General features: G+C 48.6%; 4 protein-coding genes across 4 annotated transcripts; 1 reads left to right on the forward strand and 3 right to left on the reverse strand.

Moving 5' to 3' along the window:
• Positions 1-4,990: 4,990 nt before the first annotated feature.
• Positions 4,991-8,988, reverse strand: LOC146666885 (uncharacterized). The gene is made up of 2 exons (XM_085415015.1): positions 8,254-8,988; positions 4,991-7,950 (listed from the first exon to the last, which is right to left on the reverse strand). Exon 2 carries the CDS (start codon positions 7,726-7,728, stop codon positions 5,002-5,004), a length of 2,727 nt encoding a protein of 908 aa, XP_085271141.1. The 5' UTR covers positions 7,729-7,950; positions 8,254-8,988; the 3' UTR covers positions 4,991-5,001.
• LOC146666886 (uncharacterized) lies at positions 8,463-17,538 on the reverse strand. The gene is made up of 2 exons (XM_085411491.1): positions 14,735-17,538; positions 8,463-14,431 (listed from the first exon to the last, which is right to left on the reverse strand). Exon 2 carries the CDS (start codon positions 14,253-14,255, stop codon positions 8,463-8,465), a length of 5,793 nt encoding a protein of 1,930 aa, XP_085267617.1. The 5' UTR covers positions 14,256-14,431; positions 14,735-17,538.
• Positions 17,539-17,676: 138 nt separating this feature from the next.
• Positions 17,677-22,158, reverse strand: LOC146666887 (zinc finger protein 277-like). Its single transcript, XM_085415018.1, has 9 exons — positions 22,066-22,158; positions 21,328-21,541; positions 20,965-21,053; positions 20,769-20,851; positions 20,442-20,533; positions 19,990-20,086; positions 18,837-18,879; positions 18,577-18,751; positions 17,677-18,382 (listed from the first exon to the last, which is right to left on the reverse strand). The coding sequence occupies exons 1-9, from the start codon at positions 22,091-22,093 to the stop codon at positions 18,193-18,195; spliced, it is 1,011 nt and encodes a 336-aa protein (XP_085271144.1). The 5' UTR covers positions 22,094-22,158; the 3' UTR covers positions 17,677-18,192.
• Positions 22,159-22,795: 637 nt separating this feature from the next.
• On the forward strand, positions 22,796-27,099 carry LOC146666888 (zinc finger protein 277-like). The gene is made up of 9 exons (XM_085415019.1): positions 22,796-22,922; positions 23,443-23,638; positions 23,913-24,001; positions 24,115-24,197; positions 24,433-24,524; positions 24,749-24,845; positions 25,897-25,939; positions 26,025-26,199; positions 26,394-27,099. Exons 1-9 carry the CDS (start codon positions 22,895-22,897, stop codon positions 26,581-26,583), a joined length of 993 nt encoding a protein of 330 aa, XP_085271145.1. The 5' UTR covers positions 22,796-22,894; the 3' UTR covers positions 26,584-27,099.
• The last annotated feature ends 549 nt before the right edge of the window (positions 27,100-27,648 follow it).

Here is a 27,648-nt window from a genome sequence, read left to right on the forward strand (position 1 = left end):
GATAACTCGCTAAGGCAGATTTGCCGTGTTAATGCGGTTATGGCGTTAGCATCATTTTAACGAGATTAACGCTGACAGCACAAGTTTTTACAAAAGTCTGCAAGGTCAGCAGACATGGGGACATTTGTGTGCGGACTGAATTATAGCACGTTCGCATGAAGACAGGAATTACATCAAGGGTTTCTACTTCTGCTCCACTAGAGTAGCTTTGCATGAATCACAGTTCAAATATATGTTTTAGCTCCTCCCCTTTTACAGCCAACCTACCTTTACATCAACTGTGTGCCTCAGATACCAGAGATTTCACCTGTGTGTGTGTGTGTGTGTGTGTGTGTGTGTGTGTGTGTGTGTGTGTGTGTGTGTGTGTGTGTGTGTGTGTGTGTGTGTGTAGATCAGCGTGCTCTGTCCAGAAGAGGCAGCAGCTCAGGAGCAGTCGGGACAGGTGACAGAGTGTCTGAAGATCAAACTGGAAGACTGTAAGATGGTAAATGAGCTCGCTGCTGCCTTCACTGACCTCTCAGGGTGTAGTGAAACCCAGCTTTATAATTTAAAATGTTTTAGAGAACTACCTGAGGCTGCTCGGCTGGCATGTACAGTGGCTTGCAAAAGTATTTGGCCCCCTTGAACTTTCCCACATTTTGTCACATTACAGCCACAAACATGAATCAATGTTATTGGAATTCCAGGTGAAAGACCAACACAAAGTGGTGCACACGTGAGAAGTGGAACGAAAATCATACATGATTCCAAACATTTTTTACAAATAAATAACTGCAAAGTGGGGTGTGCGTAATTATTCAGCCCCTGAGTCAACACATGGATGTGTTTTGTTTTAAACCATCCCATTGTTTCCTGGCTTTATGTTCAGGGTCGTTGTCCTGCTGGAAGCTGAACCTCCGCCCCAGTCTCAAGTCTTTTGCAGACTCCAAGAGGTTTTCTTCCAAGATCGCCCTGTATTTGGCTCCATCCATCTTCCCATCAACTCTGACCAGCTTCCCTGTCCCTGCTGAAGAGAAGCCCCCCCAGAGCATGATGCTGCCACCACCATATCTGACAGTGGGGATGGTGTGTTCAGAGTGATGTGCAGTGTTAGTTTTCCACACACAGCGTTTTGCATTTTGGTCTCATCTGACCAGAGCAGCTTCTTCCACATGTTTGCTGTGTCCCCACATGGCTTGGGGCAAACTGCAAACGGGACTTCTTATGGTTTTCTGTTAACAATGGCTTTCTTCTTGCCACTCTTCCATAAAGGCCAACTTTGTGCAGTGCACGACTAATAGTTGTCCTATGAACAGATTCCCCCACCTGAGCTGTAGATCTCTGCAGCTCGTCCAGAGTCACCATGGGCCTCTTGGCTGCATTTCTGATCAGCGCTCGGCCTTGTCTTGGTAGGTTTACAGTTGTGCCATACTCCTTCCATTTCTGAATGATGGCTTGAACAGTGCTCCGTGGGATGTTCAAGGCTTGGGAAATCTTTTTGTAGCCTAAGCCTGCTTTAAATTTCTCAATAATTTTATCCTTGACCTGTCTGGGGTGTTCTTTGGACTTCATGGTGTTGTTGCTCCCAATATTCTCCTCTGAGGCCATCACAGAGCAGTTGTGGAGCTGTTTTGCAAAGAAGAATGCGCAAGGATTTCAGTCTGTAGATGTGCAAAGCTGGTAGAGACATACTGTAAGTGTCACAGAAATGGCTTATGTATAAAGAAGTTTAATAGATGGTTCCAGCAGTTAAAATGTTCTTGATTGTACATTTCTGTGGTCAATATTGTAAAGGTGTGTTTATCTTGTATAGGAGACATGTTTATCTTGTCACAAAGAACAAGTTGTTACACCGCTATTATTGCGAGGTTTGGGCGTGATAATATAGGGTCGAGCCACGATCGCCCCATATATAAATATATATATAGTCGACCTTAATCTTGCAGAGAATGTGATGATTTTGTGGATAATTAAAGTCAGTCATATATCCACAAACACAACAAGCTGAAAGTCAGTGATGCTGCTCGGTTTGCAGTCCTGAATATCACGGCACAAGCAGGATCCACTGCACTGTTAATGTGAGCTGTGTTATATTGCTGCCTCTGTTCGGTGGTGTCGAGCCAAACGGACTTTAACGTGTGTTTGAACGAGCTGACGGTTCACTCGTTAAGCTGAAAGAAAGATGCTTTAATCACAGCAGTCACACATGTGTCCACTGCACCATCTGGGAACTCTTCTTGTTTACACTCGTAATGACACAAACACTAAATCCTGCTTCTCTGTGCTGTTGTGTAGCAGTGTGTACACCTGAGACTGTCACCTGTCTGTCTGTCCTGCACTCTCTCTCTGTTTCTTTCTCTCTGATTGTGGAATAAAAGTATGAACGTGTGTTTATAAGTTACACTTGTGTTTGAATCCTGCAGCTTATCACACATTTGATGTCCATGTGTGACGACTGCAAGTGTCCAGAGTGAGGACAGAATGAGGGACCCACTGCTGCACATCATCTGTGAGGCTTTGCAGCCCTGATGATCCACCAGGACAAACTCGGCAGTGTGTGAGGAAGAGGAGGAGGAAGAGCCAGCAGCAGCTGACAGATGGAGAGAATAGACAGACTGTTCCCTGTTTGTGAAGGACTGCTAGGAAAGTTTAACAGAACTGTCTGTGCTGAATCAGTCTTATTAGGTAATGTTCACATAATGTGATCATCCCAGTGTTTCCAGTGTGGGAGAAAGTACTCAGAGTACTCAGGGCCTTCAAGTTACACACCATGAAAGGCAGCAACAAGTTTAATGTTCAGAAACCTAAAGTCTGTATCAGCAGCAGAATGGAGCTAAAATAAATGTTGGTTTCAGTTCTATGAAGCTTTGAGTATTTTGGATCAGTAGCTGCTGTGTTTGTTGCATCATATTGCTGTAACTGTTTATATGCTTTATATATTCTGAGCTAAGTTGATCTATAGTGTTACATCATATTCTATAAGGATGTTATGTGTTTGTTTACTTCCTGCCCAGTTTGACCCATTTAGCAGACGTCAGCCTGTTTAAGGCTCTGATGTCTATTCTGTGTGACTTACAGCAGTTATGACATGGTCTGATTTTCTCACCCAATAAAGGAATATTTCATATATCAGTCTACTCTTCATTCTATCAGACACAGTTATCACAGCTCGTACATTTGCTTTATACACATGTATGTAAGCATTGAGCCAAATGTAATTGTAGAGTACACCCAGCACAGACACACGCACACACAGGCAGGTATAGCCAACTTCCACGTTTATTGATATATTTGTATTTTGACAGCTGACTCAGTCGCACCGTCTGACAGCTCGAGCCCAGCTGATCTCTCCTGGCCGCTCCTCCTCGTCTCACTATAAACACAGCGGAGGAGACCATCATTAGTCCATAAACAATATCAGCTGTTCTTACCAGCCTCGCGGCGCCGCCCCGTTGAGCCTTCCGCTCCACTCCTCCCCTGCAGCTGCGCCCGGGGCCACGCCTCCGCCACACACCCCCACCGCCCGTTCGAGGCCGGGGAGCCGTCCGGCCGAGCCAACTCCCCCCCCCCGCGAGCGAGAGAGGAAATCGGCCACTGCCATCTGCGCCCCCGGCCTATGGATCACCTTGAACTTAAAGGGCTGCAACGCCAGATACCACCGGGTGATCCGGGCGTTGGCATCCTTCATGCGGTGGAGCCACTGCAGCGGGGCGTGGTCCGAACAGAGGGTGAATGAGCGTCCCAGGAGGTAATAGCGCAGGGAGCCGACCGCCCACCGGATGGCCAGGCACTCCTTCTCCACAGTGCTGTACCGGCGCTCGCGCTCCGCCAGCTTCCGGCTGATGAACAGGACAGGGCGGTCGGCCCCCCTCACCTGCTGGGACAAAACGGCTCCCAGCCCTCTGTCCGAGGCGTCAGTCTGCAGAACAAAAGGGAGGGAAAAGTTAGGAGTGTGAAGCAGCGGCTCCCCACAGAGAGCCTTTTTCACCTGCACAAACGCCGCCTGACACGGCCCCGTCCACTGGACCAGATCCGGGGCACCCTTTCGAGTGAGATCGGTCAGGGGGCTGGTTAGCTGCGCAAACCCCGGCACAAAGCGACGATAGTAACCCGCCAACCCCAAGAACCGTCTCACCTCCTTTTTCGTCCTGGGGCGCGGGCAGGATGCGATAGCCGCCGTCTTCTCCACCTGTGGACGCACCTGCCCGCCCCCCAGGTGGTACCCCAGATACTGCACCTCCCTCCGTCCAACCGCGCACTTCTTCGGATTGGCCGTGAGCCCCGCCCCCCTCAGGGACTCCAGGACCGCGGCCACCCGCAGCACATGCTCCGCCCAGGTGTCGCTGTGGATGATCACGTCATCCAGGTAGGCGGCAGCATACGCTGCGTGCGGACGCAGTACCCGGTCCATGAGACGCTGGAAAGTGGCCGGGGCCCCGAACAGGCCAAACGGAAGTGTCACGAACTGGTACAAACCGTACGGAGTGGAGAAGGCCGTTTTCTCCCTGGCCTCAGCAGACAAGGGAATCTGCCAATAGCCCTTGGTTAAGTCCAGTGTCGTGAAAAAGCGGGCCGTGCCTAACCGGTCCAGGAGCTCGTCGACCCGAGGCATGGGGTAGGCATCAAAGCGTGACACTTCGTTCACCCTGCGATAGTCGACACAGAACCGTATAGACCCATCCTTCTTCGCCACCAGAACGATGGGGCTACACCAGGCGCTGTGCGACTCTTCTATTACTCCCATCCTCAGCATTTCCGCCAATTCCCTCTGCACGATTTTTCGCTTGTGCTCCGGGAGCCTGTAGGGCCGTGAACGCACCGTCACGCCAGGCTGCGTCACGAAATGGTGCTCGATGAGGGACGTCCGGCCGGGCAGGGGGGAGAACACGTCCGCAAAACGCTGTTGCAACGCGACAACATCCGCTCTCTGGGCCTGTGTGAGATGGTCATCACAAGGGAGGGAGGCGGGAATGATAGAATTTGGCACCTCCGGCCCCAACTCATCTCTCTCCTTCACCAAGCTCACCAGAGAAGCGGTTTCAACCTCTCGCCACAGTTTGAGGAGATTGAGGTGATAAATCTGCGTGGCTCCTCCCCTGTCCGACCGAGCGACCTCATAGTCCACGTCCCCGACTCGCCGTGTGACCGCAAAGGGTCCTTGCCACTTGGCGAGCAACTTCGAGCTGGAAGTAGGGAGTAACACAAGCACTTTATCTCCCGGTGAGAATTGCCTGAGCCTAGCCCCTCTGTCATACAGGCGTTGCTGACGCTGCTGAGCCTGGAGCAAATTCTCCCGTGACAACCTCCCCAAAGTGTGGAGTGTTTTGCTCTCAGGTCCAACACGTACTGAATCTCATTTTTGGCGGGGCTCGGACCGTCCTCCCAGCTTTCTTTAATCAGGTCGAGCACCCCACGTGGCCTCCTGCCGAACAGCAGTTCAAAGGGAGAAAATCCCGTGGAGGCCTGGGGCACCTCCCGCACTGCGAATAACAGAGGGTCTAGCCAGTGATCCCAATTGCGTTCATCCTCGTTAATGAACTTCCGAATCATGGACTTTAAAGTCTTATTCAGCCGCTCCACCAGCCCGTCAGTCTGAGGGTGGTAGACGCTGGTCCGAATAGATTTAATGCCCAGTAATTCGTACAGTTCCCGCAGTGTACGAGACATAAACGACGTGCCCTGGTCAGTCAGTATCTCTTTCGGGATTCCGACTCGGGAGATGACCTGAAACAGTGCCTGCGCCACACTCTTTGCAGAGATGGTGCGCAGCGGAACTGCTTCCGGGTACCGCGTTGCGTAATCCACCAGGACTAACACAAAGCGGTAGCCGCGTGCACTCCGGTGAAACGGCCCGATGAGGTCCATGCCGATGCGCTCAAACGGGACCTCAATGAGGGGGAGAGGGCGCAGCGGCGCCTTCGGTATGGCCGGCTGGTTAACAAGTTGGCAGTCCGGGCAGGACGCGCACCAGCGGCGCACATCCGCTCGGATGCCAGGCCAATAAAATCGGGCCGTTATTCGCTCCAGAGTTTTCTCGTAGCCCATATGCCCTGCCATGGGGTTATAGTGGGCCGCCTGGAAAAGCGTTTCCCGGCGGCCCTGCGGCACCAACAACTGGGTGTGTGTTTCCACGGTCTGAGTGTCACGACTCACTCGATATAACCGGTCGTTTAATAAGACGAAACGCGGGTAGGTCTGCGCGGCCTCAGGGCGCACCACGTGACCATCAATAGCCATCACTTGGTCAAAGGCTGAGCGTAGGGTGCCGTCACGAGACTGCTCCAGTGGGAAATCACCCATGGGGGACACCTCCGGGGCCGGCGGGACGTCCCGTGAGGGACCCGCCGGCTCCTCCCCCCCGGAGTCGGTGTCGGACGACCCCGCGTCACCGCTGAATGCCGCGCACACGCTACACCCCGCTTCCGGTCGTGATCGCACCCCCGCGTACTGCCCCAGTAGCTGATGAAACCCCGGCCAATTGGTACCCAGAATCAGGGGGTGCGACAGGCGCGGGCTAACCGCCGCCGTTACTCTATGCATTTTGCCCTTATACTTTAATAACAGCGGCACTATGGGATACCTGTGAACGTCACCATGCACACACCTCACCTCCACCCATTCTGCCTCCAGCAATGCCCCGGGGCGAACCAAGCTTTGGTGTACGAGGGTCTGCGTGCAGCCCGTGTCCACCAACGCCTGGCGTATACCCCCTCGAGTCCTTACCGGAATACTGTATGTCCCTCCTGGACCGGGGGAGGGTGCTGGGGCGCCAGCAACACGAAACACCTGCCCCACTTCCATAAGCGGACAATCCCTCCTCAGGTGCCCCGGCTGCCCGCACTTCCAACACTCCGGCCCCGGCGTCTGTGCTGCTCTCCGTGGCTCGGGGGCGGCTCCACTTGGCTCGGCTGCCCTGGACGGCACCAACGCCGCGAAAGGGTTAGTGGGGCTCAGCGCCGGCAGCCGCTCTGCCTGCCCTGGTGCCGGCACACGGCGTCTCGGGGCCGGCACTGGGGCCTGTTTGTTCGGCCTCCGTCCGGCGTCCCCGGGTTCCCCTGCTCCAGCGGCAAGCTGGTCTTCCTCTAGCGTCACCGCTACCTCCAGGCTTGCGGGCCGGTGGCACCGGACCCATCTCGCCGTCTCCGCTGGCAATCCCTCCGTGAACTGCTCCAGCACCACCTTGTCCACCAGCTTCGTCTCGCCCTCCGATGCTCCTGGTTGCAGCCAGCGCACCGCCGCATCGCGCAGCTGCCGGGCCCAGGCGAATGGTCGGTCCGTTGTAGCCAGCCGACAGGCCCGGAACCGCCGGCGATGGTCTTCGGCGGTGAGCCCCAGCCTGTCCACCACCGCCCGGCTCACGTCCGGGAAGCTGCTCCTCGACGCCGGAGGCAGACTCAGGGCCGCTGTTTGTGCCTCCCCAGACAGCAGGGGGAGCAGCCGCGGAGCCCACTCCTCCCGCGGCCATTGGCAAGCCTCCGCCGTGGCACGGAAGGTCTCCAAAAAAACTTGTGGGTCGTCCCCGTCCCCCATCCGGGGCACCGACACCGACAGCGGCGAGGGCTTCGGCGTGGCAGCGGCCCCGACCAGCCGTTCCAGAACTTGCGTCTGTCGGTCCGTCTGCTCCCGCAGCGCGGCCAGGTGGGCACGCTGGTCGGCCGCCTGATCCCGGCTCATCGTCGCCATCTCCGCCAGCATCTGCGCCAAGAATTGCAGAGGCTGGGCGGGTGGCGTGGCCTGTGGGTCGGACATTTCCCCACCGGCACTGTCCTGGGTTTCGGCACCACTTGTAGAGTACACCCAGCACAGACACACGCACACACAGGCAGGTATAGCCAACTTCCACTATTCTGCCCTCCCTGTACGTTGATGCCCAGTTTGGCAGATAGATAAACAGTTCTTCAAAAGGAGAGGCAAAGGCTTCCAGTTCTCATTGCAGGGTTTATTTGTCTCCCTAATGAAGGCACTGTAAAACTACAAACATAAGAAAAGCATATTAAAACATACATCTGGAACATAATATATTTCTCATATTACAAAGTACAGACTGAAGACTTAGCAACTTGAACTATAGCTGGTATAACCAAGAAAAATAAATGAAAACATGTTAACTCCAAATCCCGCTAGCTTGATGCTAACACACAATGGAATTTCCTATTGACATGCTAACACAATTAGCATCGGCAATGCAGCTAACATGCCGGCTTCAAATATGAGAGTCAACAACCCATTTTACATCACATGCTTAACATGAACACAGAATATAATCGTACTTACAAGCATATATTTCTCATGCTCCAGTACAGCCAACTTCAGAGCTAATATTTTGTGTGCTGGTATCAACTTGGCCAGACTCCATGAACTTTTCCTATATTTACTAGAGAAACTTGAGTACACAAACCCGCTTCCTCCCCCTAGTGGGGTGGTGGAGCTACTGCACCCAGCAGTGGCAGCACACTCCCCGCCTGGTATAATGAATTATACCACTACCCATTCCCTGGATGTAGTAGTAAAACAACCTCCGTCACTGGCCGCAAATACACTTTAGGAGTGCCATTCTTGACTACCTTCACTTCCACCTTACGTACTCTATGATCTTGGCTAGGAAAGGCTTTAATCACAAGTCCAACAGGCCACTCAGTCCTTTTTACTTGCGAATCCTTCATCAGTACAACATCTCCCACTTGAAGGTTTGGCTTCTCTGTTGTCCACTTTCTCTGTGTTTGAAGCGTGGTCAGATACTCCGTTTTCCACCTCTTCCAAAATGCATCAGCAAGTGCTTGGACCCTTTTCCAGTGTTTGTTGGACAGATCATTAACATCAAAATCCCCAGAGGGAGCAGTCAACGTATCTCGTTTCTGTGTCAACAACATTGATGGGGTGAGAACTGCCGGTGCTTCTGGGTCAGAAGACACTGAGACCAATGGTCTTGAATTTATAATGGCGGTAACCTCTGCCATCAGGGTGACAAGTGTCTCATGTGTGAGGTACGATGGATTCAGCCTCAGAAGAAGAGCATCTAAGATTCGCCGAGCGATACCAATCATCCTCTCCCACACCCCACCCATGTGGGAAGAGTGGGGAGGATTGAATATCCAAGTACACTTGTTGCTTTTAAGGTAATTCCTCACCTCAGAATCTGATGTGTCAAGTCTGAGTTCTTTACAGGCTCCAGTGAAATTTGTTCCCCGGTCTGATCTGATTGTTTTGATCGGCCCTCTTATGGCAATGAAACGTCTGAGCCCATTGATGAAGCTTGTAGTGGTCATAGTCTCTATAACCTCAATGTGCACAGCTCTGGTAGTCAAACAAGTGAACATTACTGCCCATCGTTTACTTTCCGCATGCCCTCCTCTTGTTCTTCGGGCAGTCACCATCCAAGGTCCAAAAACATCCAACCCTACATGAGTAAATGATGGATCTGGTGAAAGTCTTTCAGATGGTAAGTCTGACATCTTCTGGTCCTCCATTTTACCTCTCAGCCTTTTGCAAGTTACACATTTGTGTATCACACTAGATACAAGCCTTTTCCCCCCAATCAGCCAAAGTCCTGCCAACCTAATAGCTCCCTCCGTGAAATGGCGTCCTTGGTGCGCAGCCTGTTCGTGATATCTTCTGACCAATAATGTAGCAATGTGCGTCTTGGGAATGACCAGAGGATGCTTATCATCAAAAGACATAACGGCTGAGGACATACGGCCGCCAACTCTTAATAGCCCATCTTTGTCCAGAAATGGTGTCAGCTTTCGCAGTGGACTTTGTTTTGGGATTCGGTCCCCTTTGGCTAGACACTGCAACACCCTTGCAAAGGCATCTTGTTGTGCAGTTTTAATGATCACTTTTACTGCTTGTTCTTCTTCATCCCCAGTGTTGCCACCATGTGTATCTGCAACACTCCTTGCCTTTTTGATTAGTGTGGAGACTGCACGAGTCAAAGCTCTCCAAGTGGAAAATGTAAGAAACCTTTGAGCTCCAAGCGAGCTTTCTTTAACCATTGAGCTGAAGGTCGTTACTTCAGAGCGAACTTCTGGATCCACCTCCGGATGTATCAGCTCAAAGTCATCACTCTGGGGAAGGAGTCGTTTTGAAGGGCCCAATAGAAATGATGGTCCAGTGAACCAATTGGTGCCTTTGAGAGCTGCAGCAGTTGTTGGCCGAGTTCCATGGTCTGCTGGGTTTTCTTCAGTGGTGATGTAATGCCACTGATCTGGACGAGACGACTTTCTGATCTGTGCTATCCTGTTTGACACATAGACATAAAACCTGCGTGAGGTGTTATATATGTAGCCCAGTACTATCTTGCTGTCAGTATAGTACTTCACAGAATGAATGTCAATATCCATTTCATCTTGGATGAAGACTGCCATTTCAGTTGCCAAAACCGCAGCACAAAGCTCAAGACGGGGCACGGTGTGCGCTGGGTGTGGGGCCAGCTTTGCCTTTGCCATAACAAATCCCACGTGGATATCTCCTGTTGCAGAAATTGTTTTCAAGTAAGCCACAGCAGCTATAGCCATGACTGATGCATCTGAAAACACGCACAACTCTCTGTGCTGAGTCTGTGTAGACAAAGACACTGGAACATATAGTCTTGGGATCTGGAGCTGATCTAAGTCTTTCATAGAGTCTTTCCAGAGTTTCCAGTGTTCTTGTTTTGAAGCTGGCAATGGTGTGTCCCAGTCATACTGTTCAATGGAGAGGTTTCTCACTAAATGTCTTCCTCCCACTGTGACTGGCACTACAAATCCCAAAGGGTCAAATAAACTGTTCACTGCAGACAAAATCCCTCTTTTTGTCAAGGGTTTCTCCTCCTTCGACACACAGAAGGTGAAGTTGTCTGTTTCCAGATTCCAAATTAGACCTAGACTCCTCTGAAGAGGTAGTGACTCCACTCCTAAGTCTAGATCTTTCAAATCCTTGGCCAAGTCTTCTGGTGGGAATGCTTGCATAACACTGCTGCTGTTCGATGCAATCTTGTGTAGCTTAATGTTTGATTTAGCTAGCATCGCTTGGGCAGTGCGCAGGACACCAGTGGCTTCTGCTTCATTAGGAAAAGATGCAAGTCCATCATCCACATAAAAATTGCGTGTGATGAACTCCCTTGCACTGGTAGTGGAGTCATCTGCTTGCTTAGCAGCTCGTCTGAGGCAGTAAATGGCAACTGCTGGTGATGGACTGTTGCCAAATACATGTACTGTCATTCGAAACTCTTTCACTGCTTTCTGGAGATCATTGTTTTCATACCATAAGAACCTCAGAAAGTTGCGATGTTCCTCGCACACCTTGAAGCAGTAGAACATCTGCTGCACATCCGCTGTAACTGCTATAGGTTCTCTGCGGAAGCGGATCAGAACCCCAAGGAGAGTGTTGTTCAAGTCGGGTCCACTCAGGAGCACATCATTGAGGGAAACCCCTTCATGTTTGGCACTTGAATCGAACACTACCCTTATCTGGTCAGGTTTTTGTGGGTGGTAAACCCCAAATATTGGTAGATACCACCTTTCCTCACCTTCTTTTAATGGAGGGGCCGGCTCTGCTTGCTTTTCAACAAACATTCTTTGCATGAAATCGATGAAGTGTTTCCTCATTTGTGGTTTTTTCTCCAGAGTTCTCCGAAGAGATGCAAGACGCTTTAAAGCTTGAGGTCTGTTATTGGGAAGGTGGTTTCGTGGTGACCGAAAGGGTAATGGGGAAACCCAAGTATTGTAACTGTCTTTATAGACTTGTTCATCTAATGTCTTCAAGAAACTCTCGTCATCGATTGACATTGCCGGGACGTCATCATGTTGTGTCCTTTGAAACACCTGACTGGCAAACTCACTTTCCTTACTTTTCAAGTGTTGTGCAGAGCTTTGAAGACTTAGGTTCGAGGTGTGACAACCAAGCTTTTCTTTGACTAGCATATTGTTTGGACATGCACTCAAGAGTGAAGCTCGTCCATTTGGTAGAATGTTGGTCTTGTATACACAGATGTTGGATGTCTTATGCACTTCTCCCAGACACACTTCCCCTACGATCACCCAACCAAGGTCGAGTCGTTGAGCATATGGTTCATTATGGAGACCATTATGTTGTTCTCTGACTTTGTGCACACGCAGAATGTCTCTGCCAAGGAGAAGGAGGATGTCAGCTTCTGGATCAATTTCTGGGATTTTTCCCTTGATTGCCTTCAGATGTGGGTAGAAATGAGTGACTTCTGGGGATGGGATTTCCGTCCTATCATCAGGTATCATATCACACTCAATAAGAGTAGGCAGGGGAAGCTGTGTGGTGCCATCAAGGGACTCCAAAATGAAGTCACGGGCTCGTCTCCCTGCTATCTCCACAACACCTGAGCATGTTTTCAGTGTATACGGCTCAAGCTGTCCTTCAATGTTGAAGATGTCAAAAAAGTATGTTTTAGCCAAGGAGCGATTGCTTTGTTCGTCTAGAACAGCATACATCTTGACAGCTTTCTCTGGTTGTCCAGCAGGATACACTCTGACCAAACATATCTTAGAGCATGACCTTGAACCAACTGAGTCTCCGCATACTTCTGTGCTTTTTGATGTCACGTCAGCCACACTTGCTTCTCCTTCTCTTTCTTCCCCGCCATACCCTTCACTAGCCACCAGGCTCTCTGCATTTTGAGGACGAGGATTGGGGTGTAGTGCGGTGATATGTCTTTCACTACCACAATCTGTGCACTGCACTGATTTAGGACAATCTTTGGCCATGTGCTGCACAGAAGAACAACACTTGAAACAAATGTTCTTGTCCTTTAAGTATGCCTTTCTTTCTTCCAGGGTCTTACTTTTGAAAAGACGGCATTTTCTGAGAGGGTGAGGCTTGCAGTGTAATGGACACTGTTTATCGGGGTCCAAGTTGTTCTTGCCTGTAGGAACGTTTGGGCTGGCTGCCAGATTACTTGCTATCTCCGTCCTCTTAGCAGAGACATGTGAACGATACTTCTGTTGTGTCATTGTCTCGATTCTAGGATTGTTGGCGTTGGCACCGGTTACACACGAAAAACTCGGGTCATTACGAATTTTAGCTTCTTCGTTCACAAGTTTCACAAAAAAGGAAAATGGAGGATAAGACACTGCATTCTCTCTCTTGAACCTCGAGGCAGCTGCAACCCACTTCTCCTGAAGGTTGTATGGGAGTTTTTCCAGAATCGGATTCACCCCGTGGGCTGTATCGAGGTGTGAAAGGCCTGGGAGATGACCGCTTGTCTTTGCAGCATGAAGTTCTAGCAGAAGATCCCCCAACTCTCTCAAACGCTGGTTGTCTCTGTTCGTCAGCTTCGGTAAATCCTGGATTTTCTTTAAAAGTGCATGTTCAATGACTTCTGGTGCGCCAAAACACTCTTCGAGTCTCTGCCACACCATCTGAAGACCTGCAGTGGGATTGTTTATGTACGCAGCCCTGACTCGCTTGGCTTGTGCTGCTGATTGTGGCCCGAGCCATTTGGATAGCAGGTCTAGCTCTTCTTGAGGTGTTACACCCAGATCTTGAATTGAACTTAGAAAGGAAGCCTTCCAAGCCCAGTAATTTTCTGGTCGATCATCAAACCTCAGCAGGCCTGAGCTGATCATCTCTTTCCGTATCAGGTATCTCGTTAGATCAGACGTGTCAGCATGACTACTCCTTACAGGTGTGGGTGTCCATACCTTAGACTGAGGATGGTGATATCGATCATAGTTTGCTGGCTCGCCTCCATAGCTCCAGTTGCAAGATTCTCTCTTTGGGCTCAAAGCACGGAAGACTGGCAAAGGTGTGAATTCTTGGTTGTTGCTCCTACTGGGCTGATGGATACTTGGTTCCTTGTGAGCTTTTGGTGTTGCATCGATGGCTGTGGCTGGCTGTGGCACCAGAGAAGATAGGAGTTCTGGATGATTAACTTGTGGAGTCTGCAGATCGTCGCCGAGTTCTGACTGTTGCTGCACATACTCTTGGACTCGTTCTAATGGGCTGATTTGCTGCATGCCGTCCAGCTGGGGCTGTTGTGGGTGCTCACTCTCTTGCACAGATGCTTCCCAAGCTTGAGCCTCAGCTAGGGCTGCTGCAGCTGCCTTCTGCGATTTGAGTACGTGTAGCTCTGCATCCAGATCTGCTTTCTTTTTAAGCTGCTCGGCCTGTTGTTTTAGGATGCTGGCTTCCTGCTTAGCAAAGGAGAGCTGAGCACGGGCAGCTTCTGCTTTTGCTCGTGCTCTGGCGGCAGCAGTAGATGATGATGTAAGCTGGCTGGAACGTAAAGAACTGGACACTTTTGACCTTGTTTCCAGCGTCTCATCCATCCTTTCTTTTAGAGAACTATCTGGCTGATGAGAATGATGCTTTTTTACTATTCTGCCCTCCCTGTACGTTGATGCCCAGTTTGGCAGATAGATAAACAGTTCTTCAAAAGGAGAGGCAAAGGCTTCCAGTTCTCATTGCAGGGTTTATTTGTCTCCCTAATGAAGGCACTGTAAAACTACAAACATAAGAAAAGCATATTAAAACATACATCTGGAACATAATATATTTCTCATATTACAAAGTACAGACTGAAGACTTAGCAACTTGAACTATAGCTGGTATAACCAAGAAAAATAAATGAAAACATGTTAACTCCAAATCCCGCTAGCTTGATGCTAACACACAATGGAATTTCCTATTGACATGCTAACACAATTAGCATCGGCAATGCAGCTAACATGCCGGCTTCAAATATGAGAGTCAACAACCCATTTTACATCACATGCTTAACATGAACACAGAATATAATCGTACTTACAAGCATATATTTCTCATGCTCCAGTACAGCCAACTTCAGAGCTAATATTTTGTGTGCTGGTATCAACTTGGCCAGACTCCATGAACTTTTCCTATATTTACTAGAGAAACTTGAGTACACAAACCCGCTTCCTCCCCCTAGTGGGGTGGTGGAGCTACTGCACCCAGCAGTGGCAGCACATCCACGTTTATTGATATATTTGTATTTTGACAGCTGACTCAGTCGCACCGTCTGACAGCTCGAGCCCAGCTGATCTCTCCTGGCCGCTCCTCCTCGTCTCACTATAAACACAGCGGAGGAGACCATCATTAGTCCATAAACAATATCAGCTGTTCTTACCAGCCTCGCGGCGCCGCCCCGTTGAGCCTTCCGCTCCACTCCTCCCCTGCAGCTGCGCCCGGGGCCACGCCTCCGCCACAGTAATAATGCCAACGTATTAAACGAACAATATTTGTCTCTTATATATAACACATCTGTATACACACTGTCCCAGATACTCGTCTTTGAGTGAAGATTTAAGGTGATAGGACATATAAACAACTGTTCAAGCTCACTGCTGTAATATATCATAATAATCTGACTATAACTTTAATATTGGCCATATTATATTTACATTACCACAGTGAGATGACTTTAGTCTCATGACCAACATCAGCTAATTGTTATTTACTAGCTAATCTTAAATGACTGTTCAGCACAGGAATGAAGCCCAACAATCATGTTTTACGGTCCTTTGGTCTCAAATGAACAAAACATGTTCTCCTTCGTTTCTGTCACACAAAGCTGTATGACACGTTTCTCGCGGTTAGTATCATGGTTGCTAGGCAACCTGAGCAGCGCGACGAAGGCAAGACCGTCCTATTTCACAAGCCTCTCACTTCCGCACTTCTCATACTTATAGTACGCACCGTGCGTAGTGCGCGTACTTCAAGCGTGCAGACCCTGAATTGGGACACAGCCTAGTGGTGCCGAGCTGGCGCACCGAGTAGTTCCTGTTACCTGCTGTGTGTCTGTTTTTACAGGTAAGCTGGGTTCCAAATAATACATATGTGATAGACAACAGTAGCAATCGAAAAGCTAGAGAGCCAGTTCACGAGTTTAAGGGTTGATAGCGACGAACCACCACCAGCTGTTGCTAAAAGCACCTTTGTTAGCTAGCAAAGTATTTACAAATAGTTCTCCCGTTCATTGATCTGAGCATGCGCAGAATGATCCACAGCGCTCCTTTGATCTTCTCGAACGATCATCGTGACGTCACGGCGACATCACAATGATCCTTTGAGAAGATCAAAGGATCATTGTTTTGTCACAGCGACATCGCATTCTCTGCCACGCCCACCGAGTCTATAAATAGGAGCTCGTTCAACAGTTTACAGCAGAAAGAGACAGTTGTTTGAGACACAGCTACCCTTTGACACCCTTGAGCCTTAAACCTTTACAAAAATGTCACAGGCAAGAGCAGATCCGTTAGACCAACTGGAGCGTACGAGAGAGGAACTCCGGCATCAAAACGCACAGCTCTGGGAAGAAAACGCACGACTCACCGAAGAACTCGCACGAGTCAATGAAATGTGCATAGACTTCAGTCACGATGTCACACGACACATTCAAGAAAACACACGACTCGGTCGAGAAAACACACAACTCGGTCAAGAAAACGCACAACTCGAGCTAGAAAACGCACAACTCAATCTAGAAAACGCACAACTCAGTGAAAACTACATAGAACGCAGTAAAGAACACATAGAACTCAGTAACGATGTCACACGACACATTCAAAAAAACACACGACTCTGTCGAGAAAACACACAACTCAGGCAAGAGATGGCAGAACTCAGACAAACTGTGGAAAATCTTCAGCGCCCAGCGGTACGGGAACAAGAGACAACAGAAAGAGAATCGCCTGGTTCGTGGGGTGTAAACCTACTTAAAGTAGGTTTAACTGTTGCCGGATGTGTCATTGCGTTTCCTGCAGCTTTCTGGGTCGCCTCTAAGATTTTCAGCTGAAGCGAATGTCCCGCTCTGTGGGGTCTGCCTCGAGGCCGGCGTCCATCTGGGTCGATCCTTAATAGTCGTTTTTGCTGAGTTCTCATTGCTTCGAATCACGTGTCCATACCACCTCAGGCGGGATTCGAGCATCTTTTGAACTCGAGCCACAGTCCACCGACCTGTCATAAATATGCTGTGCTCTCCTTTATGTTTGATTTAATTTTGCCCCTCACCCCCCAACCAGTCATGGCAGAAGACCGCCCCTCCCTGAGCCTGGTTCTGCCAGAGGTTTCTTCCTGTTAAAAGGGAGTTTTTCCTCTCCACCGTTGCCAGAGTGCTTGCTCATAGGGGATCATTTGATTGTTGGGGCTGAATTTTTGGATTTCATTTAATTGGCTTAAACTGAAAAATCTAAAAATTCATGTGAGGGCTTCACATAGTGGAGAGCACTACATTTGCTAACTGCTCTTTGTTTATTTGTAGATTTTGTAGTTCTTCCTACTACAAAAACTACAAATGAAAACAAGGCAGTTAGCAGCAAATGAAAATAAATAAAACACTTAAAAAAATCTGCTACTGCTCTGTGTGTTTACTTCAGTGAACACTTGTATGTTTTTGTGTTAGAAGATTATAGATTGTCCAAAATGTCCTACAGCCTGCCAGAGTACGAAATGAGGATAAAACAGGAAGTTTGACAGCAGTGAGTTCCTGCAGCAACCTCTCGTTTCTCTCCTCAGTGCTGCATGTTCGTGAACGTGAGCCTGGACGCGAAGGACGCGGTGAAAACTCTGAGCGCTGCAGTTCGGCTCCACCATACGGCAGGTGTCGCTCAGCAAAGCGATGCAGAAAAACAACAGAAACACCAAATAGGACAGATGTTTCAGGCACGAGACGTCCCTGGGCTTTCTGAGGGGACAACAACAACAATAATAATAACAATGTGCAGTAAAACATACACTCATTCTTTTCATTTATTAAGTTCCTGTGTTGTGTTGTTTGTGTTGTGCGTAGTGCCGACGCGGGACAGTTTGCAATTGTGTAGTGCTGTTGTTCTAAGTGTGACTGTGCAATGACAATAAAGAGTCTCTCGTCTCATCTTGACGATGAGCTCGTCCACCACAGCACTGAATCCAGCTCAGTTACAAGTTACAAAAGAAAATCATTTTTACTCGAGTACTAAAATTCATATTCAAGAAAACGCATGTTTCAGCTTCATTGCACGAGGCAGAGCAATTACGTTTCAGCGGACATCATGGCGTCCGCGTGTCCAGCTGTGGAGAGGACTCTTCTTTTGCCTTTCTTATCTTTACTAAGTAGAGACGTACAGGAAATAGTTGAGAGGGAAAGGGCCGGACTCAAACCCGTGCCGCTGCGTTCCAGCCATGTGGCATGTGGTCACCATGAGCTGAGCTCAGCCGACGTCAGAGACGCCTTTGAGTCAAACGTATGACACGTGTCCGTCTGTGGTCCTAGCTGCTGCCTCCTCGCTCCTTCAGCAGCTGCTTGAGGACACTGGACTGTTTCAGCGCTCTCAGGTTAGAGATGTCCTCCGCGATGACCGGGATCTCCTCGCCGCGATGCTCCTCGTCACCGTCGCCTTCCTCGCTGTCAGAGAGCGTGCACAGGAGAGCGTCGTTCTCGTACGTGGGGAAGTAATACCTGCGGAGCGAGACGACGTTTAGTGCTCAGGCTCAAATTAGTCCCAAAAAGGACGCCATTTTCCTCAGCTGATAAAAATACTCCAAATGAAGTGTAAACATCTGTGGCGTTGACCACGTTCATCAGCAGCTGTACGCCAGCTTTAAAGCCCGCGCTCTCATTGGTTAATTCTGCAGGCGCTTCGTTAAACCTACTGCGGCTGGTCCCAGGCGGACATCTCTGGCAGTTTCATCACGTGACCTTCAGCCGCGATGTGACGCAGGGCATCCGCCCGGCAGTCGAACAGCCGCGTGCAGCCGTAGCAGCGGCTCTGATGGATCTGCCGCCGGATGAAGTTCACCAGTTTGACCTGCTGGTAGAACTTGAGGTCTGAGGGAGGACAGAACATTAGAAACACTCAGAAGGAAGAAATAGAAGCAAACTGCGCTCGAATTACCACGGCGATTTCACCCACTGAGCTCGGTCTTAAGGAGGTGGAGGTCGAAGCCGTGAGCCTCCTGCAAACACAAAACAGAAAGATGTCAGGGTCACGCACGCGACGCCCGTTACAGACTTCATAAATAACAAAACCAGAAAGCAGAGAGAAACTTTTCTGCCTCTCAGGTAAACTCGTCACTCGTGAGCACAAACTTAGAGTCACGTTTGGGAAACTGGTTCTGACTTTAAACCAGAACGTTTAATCAACGACAAAATCGGACTGCAGTCGACGTCCAATCCTAGATTTATTTATTGTTCACGAGTGTTAAGTCTAATTGTTGAATGTTGTCATCGTGTTTCTTAAATTTGTACGGTCTGAGTTCAACCTATAGGATCAAGACGTTCCTTTGTCTCTGACCTCTCCAGCCACTCTGTGCTGGGGGAGCTTTTATTGCAGATGCATCCTGACAGATCTGTTGTGAGCTTCCTGCTTTTATGACACACACACACACACACACACACACACACACACACACACACACACACACACACACACACACACACACACACACACACACACACACACACACACACACACACACGTCTTAGAACCATTGGGGGGTTTTACGTGGGAGGTGCTTGTGTTGTATTGTGTATTGTAACTGCCATGTCAATAAATAGCTACGGGGGAAGCTGCTCTTTGAAGGACTTCGGGCCTGAGACAGGACAGGGGCGTGGGCTCCAAGAGCTGGTTCTTGACCAAAGACTTCCCTCGTTAGCGAGTGAAAAACCGGTTGAAGATGTTCTGTTATGTCTTGTTTCCTTCATGATGAATAAGTCTCTAAACTAGCGGGGCCTGTGGAAACACAGACCCAACAACGAGGAAACATTTTTATTTGCTCGTTAAAGGTTTGACAATCATGTATTTATTTGGAAACTTTTCAAAATAAAAGGCGCTTCATTTTAAAAGCTCTTCAGCTTCGGTCCGTCTGTGTGTGAGGGCACTTTCTGAGTAAAATCCATGTTTTGTGCGAACGATGGATTCATATGTTTGCAGAGACCTCAGGAAGCAGATCGTTTCCTGTTAGTGTGCACTGTCTCCGTTCTCCCAGAAGCCTTTGCAGAATCGTTTCAGGGATGAAAAGCAGAAAACGATATTTTCCTTCTCTGAAACTTCTACGTTCCCGTACCTTCATATGCGCGTAGATCTGCTCCAACGTCTCCGATTGGTGATCACAGAACAGACACACTGCAGAGACCGGATGAGCCTGCCAGTCCGACCAATCACTGCGGACGATACAGAGATGAAACGAGCAGACTGAAAGCATTCACACAGGATCAGAGGAGGACTAGGAAGTGGACTTGATTGAAACTTTTGCATCCAGGCTGACACAGTAAATAAGAATATTATCAGGACGGACAATCCAAGGTTCAGTATCTTGGTTCAGGCTCAGACATGTCACTGAATGATGTTTATGGAATTATGGGTCAAAGCAGCTTTTTGGGGGTTGGATCATAAGAGATGACTACAGGAAGCAAAGAAGCTTTTAGTCACATGATTTCAGGAAGCTCTACCTTCTGTCTGCTTTCATCTAACACACGTGAGGTTTCCAGGACTGATGGGAATCCCGCGGCGCGTTACCTGTTTCCCGTGAACTCTTCGCTGCAGAACATGCAGAGACGATGGAAGCTGCTGTCGTCTCGCTCCTTCTGCTGCTGCTCCAGGACCTCCTCCTGTGGGAGCACAGAAGAAGAGCTCAGAGGAATTCTTCAGAAAACTACCTCAGAGTGCTCAGATATTTAAAGTGCAGAGGTTACAACGACACAAAGCGTGTCAAATCACTCAAATCCGCAATTTTTCTGATTTTTCCTGATTTTCAGACTTTGCCTCAAAATAAAGTTTAAAAGAAACGAAACTTCCAGCAGCACAAGATTCACTCAGGATGCTCCGAGTGTCACGTCTCCTCACCAGTCGTTTCTGCTGCAGCTTCTCTCGGAGGACTCTGTCTTCTGGAAGGACGTCACACAGCAGGAAGTAGTCCTCCTGCTTCTCTGTCAGGTCAGCGAGGAAGAAGAGTTTTTAATGAGTCATTAATCAGAGCTGGAGGAAGTGTGCGTGGTTCACTTTGAAAGGTCAGGTCCTCTGTGGGTTTGAGTGAACTCACCGACTGGGCCCGTGGAGTTGGTTTTGATGACGCTGCAGAAATCTGTGAGCGGCTGCTCGAGGAATCTGCCCTTCCAGTACAGCAAGTACCTGATGGAGGAAACTCGTCAGTAAAAACCGACTCACAGCCAGGTTTACCGGCGCACAGAAACACTTCGTCACGGTTCATAAAAGCAGCACACTAACAGGCGTGGACATGCTGGACTTGTTGTATATATTTATACTTGTAAGGTAAGGGTTTCCCCCCATCACCCCAAATAATTACAGGAAGTCTTTGGTGAAATGATCGAGTTCCAAATGCTAAAAACATCCAAACGTGTTCCCGAGAGTTAAACGAGTGAGCCGGAGCATGTTTGGCTCGTACTTTGGGACGTCTGCGATGAGTTTGACGTCGGCGATGACAAGCTTGTGCTCCATCAGCAGGTGTCTGAGGAGGACGTCTTTCCGCGGCGGTGGGACGGACTCAGAGCAGAACAGGCAGACCAGCGGCTCGGAGCCGGGACATTGAACACCGGGAGGGCTGGAGATGTCAGCCGGCTGATCGGGGAAACACAGCGGCTCCAGAATGCTGTCCTTACCTGAGAAAGCAGAAGAGAGACTACACCTTATATACCACACACACTCTACTCCAGACCAGGTGAGTCAAAACCAAGCGGAAGCGAGAATGTACAGCCTGGCATGAAGAAGCATTTCCCTCTGATCTACAAAAATCTGTCTGTATACAATTATTTTCATCACCCGTGGGGACAAAACTATGATCTAAAAGTAAAAAAATAAATTAATTAATTAATGAATTAAATAACTCATTAATCGAACTCAGACTTTACACGCTGTTAAATCCTGAATAAACTTCACAGCTGTCAGACTGAGTACTGACTGAATATAGAGATTGCTGTATAATCACAGTTAGCAGCCCAGCTATTTCCTAGCCTGCTAGCTTAGCCGGGCGGGTTCCCGCCTGCTTTTCTGATTTTTTTTAGCCTTTTTTCTGCTGATTGTGGATTCCCACAGACTCGGAGAGTCACCGACACCCAAACCTTTGCACGCAGACCACCAGATATCAGCATTAAAGCCGCGGACACGTTTAAAAGGTCACACTTACCGTCTTTACTCGGCTCGCTGGCGGCCATGTCTGGTGTCACGTGGTGCAAATAACACAAACCAAACCAATCGGAGGCCGTAAAATGCCAACGAAGCGCCTTCGCGGACTCCCGGTAAAACACGAATTAGAAAAGGTGCATTCAAGTGGTTCAAGGAAATATAAAAACTTAAGTTTCGATAGCTGAAGGTTAATTAATGTGAATGAAGTTGACTAACATGTAACGTTGGACGTTGTTGCATATATATAGCAAAGAATATAAATCACATGAACACTCAGATCCTCAAGATATAGCTGAGCGTGTTCTCTGAACATGAAAGTTTAGTGTTCATAAATACCCATTTATTAACAAAATCAAAATCAAATCAAATCACTTTTATTGTCACATCACATGTGCAGGCACACTGGCACAGCACATGCGAGTGAAATTCTTGTGTGCGAGCCCCACAAGCAACAGAGATGTGCAAACACAACAACACAAACGAGCAAAATACAAGAATGGCCAACCTGAAACTAATAAATATATGTACAATATATAATAGTGTATGCACCGCAGAGAACACGCTCAGCTATATCTTGAGGATCTGAGTGTTCATGTGATTTATATTCTTTGCTATATATATGCAACAACGTCCAACGTTACATGTTAGTCAACTTCATTCACATTAATTAACCTTCAGCTATCGAAACTTGAGTTTTTATATTTCCTTGAACCACTTGAATGCACCTTTTCTAATTCGTGTTTTACCGGGGGTCCGCGAAGGCGCTTCGTTGGCATTTTACGGCCTCCGATTGGTTCGATTTGTGTTATTTGCACCACGTGACACCAGACATGGCCGCCAGCGAGCCGAGTAAAGACGGTAAGTGTGACCTTTTAAACGTGTCCGCGGCTTTAATGCTGATATCTGGTGGTCTGCGTGCAAAGGTTTGGGTGTCGGTGACTCTCCGAGTCTGTGGGAATCCACAATCAGCAGAAAAAAGGCTAAAAAAAATCAGAAAAGCAGGCGGGAACCCGCCCGGCTAAGCTAGCAGGCTAGGAAATAGCTGGGCTGCTAACTGTGATTATACAGCAATCTCTATATTCAGTCAGTACTCAGTCTGACAGCTGTGAAGTTTATTCAGGATTTAACAGCGTGTAAAGTCTGAGTTCGATTAATGAGTTATTTAATTCATTAATTTATTTATTTTTTTACTTTTAGATCATAGTTTTGTCCCCACGGGTGATGAAAATAATTGTATACAGACAGATTTTTGTAGATCAGAGGGAAATGCTTCTTCATGCCAGGCTGTACATTCTCGCTTCCGCTTGGTTTTGACTCACCTGGTCTGGAGTAGAGTGTGTGTGGTATATAAGGTGTAGTCTCTCTTCTGCTTTCTCAGGTAAGGACAGCATTCTGGAGCCGCTGTGTTTCCCCGATCAGCCGGCTGACATCTCCAGCCCTCCCGGTGTTCAATGTCCCGGCTCCGAGCCGCTGGTCTGCCTGTTCTGCTCTGAGTCCGTCCCACCGCCGCGGAAAGACGTCCTCCTCAGACACCTGCTGATGGAGCACAAGCTTGTCATCGCCGACGTCCCAAAGTACGAGCCACACATGCTCCGGCTCACTCGTTTAACTCTCGGGAACACGTTTGGATGTTTTTAGCATTTGGAACTCGATCATTTCACCAAAGACTTCCTGTAATTATTTGGGGTGATGGGGGGAAACCCTTACCTTACAAGTATAAATATATACAACAAGTCCAGCATGTCCACGCCTGTTAGTGTGCTGCTTTTATGAACCGTGACGAAGTGTTTCTGTGCGCCGGTAAACCTGGCTGTGAGTCGGTTTTTACTGACGAGTTTCCTCCATCAGGTACTTGCTGTACTGGAAGGGCAGATTCCTCGAGCAGCCGCTCACAGATTTCTGCAGCGTCATCAAAACCAACTCCACGGGCCCAGTCGGTGAGTTCACTCAAACCCACAGAGGACCTGACCTTTCAAAGTGAACCACGCACACTTCCTCCAGCTCTGATTAATGACTCATTAAAAACTCTTCTTCCTCGCTGACCTGACAGAGAAGCAGGAGGACTACTTCCTGCTGTGTGACGTCCTTCCAGAAGACAGAGTCCTCCGAGAGAAGCTGCAGCAGAAACGACTGGTGAGGAGACGTGACACTCGGAGCATCCTGAGTGAATCTTGTGCTGCTGGAAGTTTCGTTTCTTTTAAACTTTATTTTGAGGCAAAGTCTGAAAATCAGGAAAAATCAGAAAAATTGCAGATTTGAGTGATTTGACACGCTTTGTGTCGTTGTAACCTCTGCACTTTAAATATCTGAGCACTCTGAGGTAGTTTTCTGAAGAATTCCTCTGAGCTCTTCTTCTGTGCTCCCACAGGAGGAGGTCCTGGAGCAGCAGCAGAAGGAGCGAGACGACAGCAGCTTCCATCGTCTCTGCATGTTCTGCAGCGAAGAGTTCACGGGAAACAGGTAACGCGCCGCGGGATTCCCATCAGTCCTGGAAACCTCACGTGTGTTAGATGAAAGCAGACAGAAGGTAGAGCTTCCTGAAATCATGTGACTAAAAGCTTCTTTGCTTCCTGTAGTCATCTCTTATGTCAGCCTGGATGCAAAAGTTTCAATCAAGTCCACTTCCTAGTCCTCCTCTGATCCTGTGTAAATGTCTGCTCGTGTCATCTCTGTATCGTCCGCAGTGATTGGTCGGACTGGCAGGCTCATCCGGTCTCTGCAGTGTGTCTGTTCTGTGATCACCAATCGGAGACGTTGGAGCAGATCTACGCGCATATGAAGGTACGGGAACGTAGAAGTTTCAGAGAAGGAAAATATCGTTTTCTGCTTTTCATCCCTGAAACGATTCTGCAAAGGCTTCTGGGAGAACGGAGACAGTGCACACTAACAGGAAACGATCTGCTTCCTGAGGTCTCTGCAAACATATGAATCCATCGTTCGCACAAAACATGGATTTTACTCAGAAAGTGCCCTCACACACAGACGGACCGAAGCTGAAGAGCTTTTAAAATGAAGCGCCTTTTATTTTGAAAAGTTTCCAAATAAATACATGATTGTCAAACCTTTAACGAGCAAATAAAAATGTTTCCTCGTTGTTGGGTCTGTGTTTCCACAGGCCCCGCTAGTTTAGAGACTTATTCATCATGAAGGAAACAAGACATAACAGAACATCTTCAACCGGTTTTTCACTCGCTAACGAGGGAAGTCTTTGGTCAAGAACCAGCTCTTGGAGCCCACGCCCCTGTCCTGTCTCAGGCCCGAAGTCCTTCAAAGAGCAGCTTCCCCCGTAGCTATTTATTGACATGGCAGTTACAATACACAATACAACACAAGCACCTCCCACTGTAAAACCCCCCAATGGTTCTAAGACGTGTGTGTGTGTGTGTGTGTGTGTGTGTGTGTGTGTGTGTGTGTCATAAAAGCAGGAAGCTCACAACAGATCTGTCAGGATGCATCTGCAATAAAAGCTCCCCCAGCACAGAGTGGCTGGAGAGGTCAGAGACAAAGGAACGTCTTGATCCTATAGGTTGAACTCAGACCGTACAAATTTAAGAAACACGATGACAACATTCAACAATTAGACTTAACACTCGTGAACAATAAATAAATCTAGGATTGGACGTCGACTGCAGTCCGATTTTGTCGTTGATTAAACGTTCTGGTTTAAAGTCAGAACCAGTTTCCCAAACGTGACTCTAAGTTTGTGCTCACGAGTGACGAGTTTACCTGAGAGGCAGAAAAGTTTCTCTCTGCTTTCTGGTTTTGTTATTTATGAAGTCTGTAACGGGCGTCGCGTGCGTGACCCTGACATCTTTCTGTTTTGTGTTTGCAGGAGGCTCACGGCTTCGACCTCCACCTCCTTAAGACCGAGCTCAGTGGGTGAAATCGCCGTGGTAATTCGAGCGCAGTTTGCTTCTATTTCTTCCTTCTGAGTGTTTCTAATGTTCTGTCCTCCCTCAGACCTCAAGTTCTACCAGCAGGTCAAACTGGTGAACTTCATCCGGCGGCAGATCCATCAGAGCCGCTGCTACGGCTGCACGCGGATGTTCGACTGCCGGGCGGACGCCCTGCGTCACATCGCGGCTGAAGGTCACGTGATGAAACTGCCAGAGATGTCCGCCTGGGACCAGCCGCAGTAGGTTTAACGAAGCGCCTGCAGAATTAACCAATGAGAGCGCGGGCTTTAAAGCTGGCGTACAGCTGCTGATGAACGTGGTCAACGCCACAGATGTTTACACTTCATTTGGAGTATCTTTATCAGCTGAGGAAAATGGCGTCCTTTTTGGGACTAATTTGAGCCTGAGCACTAAACGTCGTCTCGCTCCGCAGGTATTACTTCCCCACGTACGAGAACGACGCTCTCCTGTGCACGCTCTCTGACAGCGAGGAAGGCGACGGTGACGAGGAGCATCGCGGCGAGGAGATCCCGGTCATCGCGGAGGACATCTCTAACCTGAGAGCGCTGAAACAGTCCAGTGTCCTCAAGCAGCTGCTGAAGGAGCGAGGAGGCAGCAGCTAGGACCACAGACGGACACGTGTCATACGTTTGACTCAAAGGCGTCTCTGACGTCGGCTGAGCTCAGCTCATGGTGACCACATCCCACATGGCTGGAACGCAGCGGCACGGGTTTGAGTCCGGCCCTTTCCCTCTCAACTATTTCCTGTACGTCTCTACTTAGTAAAGATAAGAAAGGCAAAAGAAGAGTCCTCTCCACAGCTGGACACGCGGACGCCATGATGTCCGCTGAAACGTAATTGCTCTGCCTCGTGCAATGAAGCTGAAACATGCGTTTTCTTGAATGTGAATTTTAGTACTCGAGTAAAAATGATTTTCTTTTGTAACTTGTAACTGAGCTGGATTCAGTGCTGTGGTGGACGAGCTCATCGTCAAGATGAGACGAGAGACTCTTTATTGTCATTGCACAGTCACACTTAGAACAACAGCACTACACAATTGCAAACTGTCCCGCGTCGGCACTACGCACAACACAAACAACACAACACAGGAACTTAATAAATGAAAAGAATGAGTGTATGTTTTACTGCACATTGTTATTATTATTGTTGTTGTTGTCCCCTCAGAAAGCCCAGGGACGTCTCGTGACTGAAACATCTGTCCTATTTGGTGTTTCTGTTGTTTTTCTGCATCGCTTTGCTGAGCGACACCTGCCGTATGGTGGAGCCGAACTGCAGCGCTCAGAGTTTTCACCGCGTCCTTCGCGTCCAGGCTCACGTTCACGAACATGCAGCACTGAGGAGAGAAACGAGAGGTCGCTGCAGGAACTCACTGCTGTCAAACTTCCTGTTTTATCCTCATTTCGTACTCTGGCAGGCTGTAGGACATTTTGGACAATCTATAATCTTCTAACACAAAAACATACAAGTGTTCACTGAAGTAAACACACAGAGCAGTAGCAGATTTTTTTAAGTGTTTTATTTATTTTCATTTGCTGCTAACTGCCTTGTTTTCATTTGTAGTTTTTGTAGTAGGAAGAACTACAAAATCTACAAATAAACAAAGAGCAGTTAGCAAATGTAGTGCTCTCCACTATGTGAAGCCCTCACATGAATTTTTAGGTTTTTC

This window comes from Rhamphochromis longiceps, linkage group LG7, assembly GCF_057381845.1.
Source record: "Rhamphochromis longiceps isolate RC_006_pf linkage group LG7, R_longiceps_female_GT1.1, whole genome shotgun sequence".
Taxonomy (NCBI): domain Eukaryota; kingdom Metazoa; phylum Chordata; class Actinopteri; order Cichliformes; family Cichlidae; genus Rhamphochromis; species Rhamphochromis longiceps.